Below are 6,000 nucleotides of genomic sequence, written 5' to 3'. Positions count from 1 at the left end.
TCTAGTTCCATCCACGTTGTCGCAAATGGCAAGATTTCATTTCTTTTGATGGCTGCATAGTATTCCATTGTGCATATATACCACATCTTCTTTATCCATTCATCTGTTGATGGACATCTGGGTTCTTTCCATAGTTTGTCTATTGTGGACATTGCTGTATAGCACTTGCTTTTATTATACTTGTTCCCTTTCTTTGGGAGACCGGGGGTGGGGCAGAGAGAGAATCCCAAGCAGGCTCATACCTAGCAGGAACCCAGTGTGATCCTTGATATTACAACCCTGAGATCATGACCTGAGCTGAAATCAAGATCGGATGCTTAACTGCCTAAGCCACTCAGGCGCCCCTATACTTGTTCCCTTTGAAAGTTTGGTGCTCAGATATTCCTCAGTCCTTCTTCCCTCTTTCCTACCATATGAGGCTAGGCTTAGAGTATTCTTTTGTGATGTGGTTTTAATTTTGGAAATTTAAAGTGACTATTGTTCTTTTATAAAATACCTCTCCCATTCTTCCTTTGGCCCTGCTTCTAAGGTACTTATTACTTGGGAACACAGAGTAAATATAGTAATATATCTTATCACACCAAATGCAGTCATTTCCTCAAGTACTGTTGACAAAGGACTGGACTAAGGGCAAACTAAATTAGTACTTATTTCTCTGATTTGTCTGTACTATCGAATAGCTATGTGCTTGAGAATATAAAACTTTTTCTGTATATGATATTATTCTAGGTCACCATAAAAATAGAAGGAAATTAAGGACTTAATTCCATGTGTCTTTTGTTTCATCTAGTTTTATATATGGCACAAGGATATTTTCCTTCCTTGGAAAGTCCTCAGAGCAGAATCTTAACATTTTCAACTTCTTCCCTTTAGCGTCAAAAGCAATACCTGAGATACAGACGACTTTTCATGGATATTGAAAGGGAACAAGTAAAAGAACAACAAAGGCAAAAAGAACATCAGAAGAAAGTTGAAAAGTAAGTTCTTTGATCCTTAATGTGAGCCTTAAATTACCAGTTAAGATGATTTTGAAAGCTAAGTTTTAGAAATAATCAGGTGGTTTTGGCTTCTGTTCCATAGTGTAAATGTTTTTTATCTGGATAGAAGTATGAAAGGTAGTTAAGAGCTATGTTTTTTTTTTTTATAGACTTTTTTTTTTTTTTGAAAAGTTGTAGGATTGCAGCAAAATTAAGCAGAAAGTACTGAGAGTTTTATTTACCCCCTTATGGTATACATGGACTGTCTCCTCTCCTGTCAACATCCTGAATCACAGTGGTACAGTTGTTACAACTGGTAAACCTCCATTAACACACTATAATCCATATTTTACTTTGGGATGCACTTAATATATTAACATATAATGTATTATTTGGTTCAGGAGTACAGACAGGTCTGTGAATCATCAGTCTTACATAACTCACTGCACTTACCATAGCACATACCCTCCCCAGTGTCCATCACCCAGCCACCCTATCCCTCCCACGACCCTCCCCTCCAGCAGCCCTCCGCTTGTTTTCCTGAGATTAAGAGTCTCCTAAGGTTTGTCTCCTTCCCCAGTTTTGGGATCCACTCTTGGTGTTATACATTCTTCCAGATTTTGACAAATGGATAACGACTTGTATCCACATAATATAATATACAGAATCATTTTACTGCCCTAAAAATGCTTCGTGCTCCACCTATTCTTCTTTCCTCCCAGCCCATGGCAACTACTGATCTTTTTATTGTCTCCATTGTTTTGCCATTTCCAGAATATCATATAGTGGGTATAAAATACATAGCCTTCTCGAACTGTCAATCTTCCACTTAGTAAAATGCATTTAAATTTCTTCTAATACCTTTTCATGGTTTGACAGCTCATTTTTTTTTTTTTAAGATTTATATTTATTTATTGAGAGAGAGAGAATGAGAGAGAGAGAGATCACAAGCCAGGGGAGGGTCAGAGGGAGAAGCAGACTCCCTGCCAAGCAGGGAGCCCAATGCGGGACCCCATCCCGGGACTCCAGGATCATGACCTGAGCAGAGGCAGTCACTTAACCAACCGAGCTACCCAGGTGCCGTCATTTCTTTTTAGTGTTGAGTAATATTCTGTTGTCTGGTTGTACTACAGTTTTGTTTCTCCATTCACCTTCTGAAGGAATGTTGGTTTCTTCAAAGATATGGCAGTTATAAATACAGCTGCTTTAAATATCCATGTGCAAGATTCATGTGGGTGTATGTTTTCACCTCATTTGGGTAAATACCAAGTAGTATGTTTGCTAGGTAAAACGGTTAAGAATACGTTTACTTTTGAAAGAAACTGCCAAATTTTATTCCAAAGTGGCTGTACCATTTTGCATTTCTGTGAGCAATGAACAAAAGTTCCTGTTGCTCCAGATCTTCTCCAGCATTTGGTGTTATCATTGTTTTGGGTTTTGGCCATTCTAACAGTTGTGTAATAGTATCTCTTTTCAATGTGCAATTCCCTAATGACATAGGATATGGAACATCTTTTCATTTGCTTATTAGCCATCCGTACCTTTTCTTTGGTGAGGTATCTGTTTAGGTCTTTGGCTCATTTTTTAATTGGGTTATTTATTTTCTTATTCTTAAATTTTAAGAGCTCTTTGTAGTTTTGGATAATAGTCCTTTATCAATTTTTTTTTTTTTTTTTACAAATACTTTCCCTCATCTGTGACTTTAATTTTCATTCTTTTGACACTGTCTTCTGAAGAGCAAAAGATTTTAATTTTAATGAAGTCCAGCTTGCAATTATTTTTTTTAATGTATCATGCCTTAGGTATTGTACCTAAAAAATTATTGCCATATTCAAAGTCACCTAGATTTTTTCTTTTCTTTTTTTTTTTTTAAGATTTTTATTTATTTGACATAGAGAGACACAGTGAGAGAGGGAACACAAGCAGGGGGAGTGGGAGAGGGAGAAGCAGGCTCCCTGCTAAGCAGGGAGCCTGATGTGGGGCTTGATCCTAGGACCCTGGGATCATGACCTGAGCCGAAGGCTGATGCTCAATGACCGAACCACCCAGGTGCCTCTCTCTTTTTTTTTTTTAAGATTTTATTTATTTGAGAGCGAGCATGAGATAGAGAGAGCACGAGTGGGGAATGGGGGAGGGGCAGAGGGAAAGGGACAAACACATTCCCCACTGAACAGGGAGCCCGGCTGGATCTCAGGACCCTGGGATCATGACCTGAGCCAAAGGCAAGTGCTTAACCAACTGAACCACCCAGGCCCTCACCTAGATTTTCTTTTGTGTTATCTTCTAAGAATTTTATCATTTTGTGTTTTACATTTAGTTCAGTGATCCATTTTGAGTTAATTTTTATAAGGGGTGTAAGGTCTGTGTTTGGATTCATTTTTCTGCACAGCTGTTCTACCCCATTTGTTGAAAAGACTATCTCTGCTCCATTGTATTGCTTTTGCTCCTTTGTCAAAGCTCAGTTAACTATATTTATGCAGGTCTATTTCTGGGCTCTCTGTTCTGTTCCACTGACCTATTTGTCAATTCTTTTGTCAATACTACACTGTCTTAAGAGAGAAATGATGCCTATGAGAGACTCACTTTTGTTTTCGGGACACATATAGGCTGAAAGTGAAGGGATAGAAAAAGATACTCCATGCAAATGAGCACCAAAGTAGCATGGGAGTGTCTATCCTTATATCAGACAAAATAGATTTTAGTTGAAAGCGTCACAATAGACAAAGAAGGTCATTATATAATGATAAAGGGGTAAATTTATCAGGATGATTTAACAATTATAAATATTTATGCACCCAACATCAGAGTATTTAAACATAGTGCTCACTTTGGCAGCACATGTACAGAGTACCTAAACGTGAAGCAAATACTAACAGAACTGAAAGGAGAAATAAACAGCTGTACAATAATAGTAGGAGACTTTAGTATCCTCCCTTAAACAATGGATAGATCATCCAGACAGAAAATTAACAAGGAAACATTGGTTTTGAACAACCTTAAAGACCAAGTAGACCTAACAGACATATACAGAACAATCTATCTAACAGCAGCAGAACACACTTTCTTCTCAAGAACACACAGGACATTCTTCAAAGTAGATCATATGCCACATAGGCCACAACCCAAGTCTTAACAAATTCAAGCAGACTGAAATTATATCATGTATCTCTTCCAAACACATTGGTATGAAAGTAGAAATCAGTAATGAAGAAAAATTGAAAATTCACAAATACATGAAAATCAAGTAGCACACTTGTGAACAACCAATGGATCAAAGAAGAAATAAAGGAGAAATAAAATGTTTAGACAAGAAAAATGGAAACACAACATACCAAAACATATGGTATGCAGCAAAAGCAGCTCTAAGAAAAAAGATTATATATACAAGATGCCTTCAAAGAAAAAAGATCTCAAATAAGTAACCTAATCTTACAACTCAGGAACTAGAAAAAGATGAGCAAACTAAGCCCAAAGTTAATCAGAAGGAAGGAAATAATAAAGATTATAGCAGAAATAAATAGAGAATAGAAAAAAAATAGAAAAGATCAATACTAAGAGTTGGTTTTTTGAAAAGATAAATAAGATTGAAATGCTTAGCTAGATTATCCAAGGGAAAGAAAAAAAAAAAAAAGAAAAGCAAATAAAATTGTAAACAAAAGAGGAGACATTACAGCTGATACCATAGAAATACCTAGATTGGGCAACCTAGAAAAAACATGGATTTCTGGAAATGTGCAACCTATCCAGACTGAAATATGAAGAAATAGAAAATCTAAACAGACCAATTGCAAGTAAGGAGTTTGACTCAGTAAACAAAAACTTCCCAAGAAACAAAAGTCCTGGACCTGGCTTCACTGGTGAATTCTACTAAACATTTAAAGAAGAATTAACACCAGTCCTCAAATTCTTCCAAAAAACTGAAGAGAAGGGAACACTTTCCAACTCATTACAAGGTCTACCCTGATACCAAAACCAGACAAGGTCACTACAGAAAAAGAAAATTACAGGTCAGTATCCCTGATGAACATTGATGTAAAAAGTCTCAACAAAATATTAACAAACTGAATTCAACAGTACATTAAAAGAATCCTATACCAGGATCAAGTGGGATTTATTCCAAGGATGCAAGGAAGGTTCAGATCAATAGATCAATAGATCAATCAATATGATACAACTGCATTAACAAAATGAGGCATAAAGATCATGTGATCATCTTAATAGATGCAGAAAAAGCATTTGAGAAAATTCAATATCTATTTTTGATAAAAACTCTTCAACAAACTGATACAGAGGGAATGTACCTCAGCATAGTAAATCCCTTCATGACAAACCTACAGCTATCACACTGCACAGTGAAAAGCGGAAATCATGGGTTGCCTGGGTGGCTCAGTCAGTGAAGTGTCTGACTTCTGGTTTCATCTCAGGTCATGATCTCATGGCTCCTGAGATCGAGTCTCTGTAGGGACCCATGCTCAGTGGGGAGTCTGCTAGAAGATTCTCTTCCTTTTCCCCTCCCCCAACTCACAAGTGTGCTCTCACTCTCTCTCAAGTAAATCTTAAAAAAAAAAAAAAGAAAGAAAGAAAGAAAAGATCTTTTCCTTTAAGATCAGAACAAAACAAGGATGCCTACTCTCATCACTTATATTCATCCTAGCCAGAGCATTTAAGAGAAAAAGAAATAAAAGGTATCCAAATTAGAAAGGAATAATGAAACTATAACTGTTTGCAGAAGACATGATATTATATTTGGAAAACCCTAAAGACTCTACCAAAAACTTGTTAGAACTAATAAATGAATTCAGTAATTCCTGTATTTTTCAGGATACAAAATCAATTTACAACAGTCAGTTGTGTTTCTGTATACGAACAATGAACTATGAGAAAGATGAATTAAGAAAATAATCCTGTTTACAATACCATCAAAAAGAATAAAATACATAGGAAAAAATCTAACTAAGGAAGTGAAAGATCTGTATACTGAAAGTCAAAACATTGATGAAAGAAATTGAAGATGACACAAATA

At 36.3% G+C, this 6,000-nt stretch overlaps 1 protein-coding gene across 1 annotated transcript in view; it reads left to right on the top strand.

Moving 5' to 3' along the window:
* Positions 1 to 6,000, top strand: part of LOC111153790 (coiled-coil domain containing 15) — an 80,195-nt gene that overhangs the window by 31,752 nt on the left and 42,443 nt on the right. Inside the window, exon 13 of the mRNA XM_022513029.1 lies at positions 874 to 977. Coding sequence (XP_022368737.1) covers positions 874 to 977 — 104 coding nt within the window. The remainder of the gene's footprint in view (positions 1 to 873; positions 978 to 6,000) is intronic.

The sequence above is a fragment of the Enhydra lutris genome, unplaced genomic scaffold (genome assembly GCF_002288905.1).
Source record: "Enhydra lutris kenyoni isolate GAN:26980312 unplaced genomic scaffold, ASM228890v2 scaffoldscaffold34, whole genome shotgun sequence".
Lineage (NCBI taxonomy): Eukaryota > Metazoa > Chordata > Mammalia > Carnivora > Mustelidae > Enhydra > Enhydra lutris.
The sequence above is the reverse complement of the archived record's forward strand: the minus strand, read 5'-3'. Positions and strand labels throughout refer to the sequence as shown.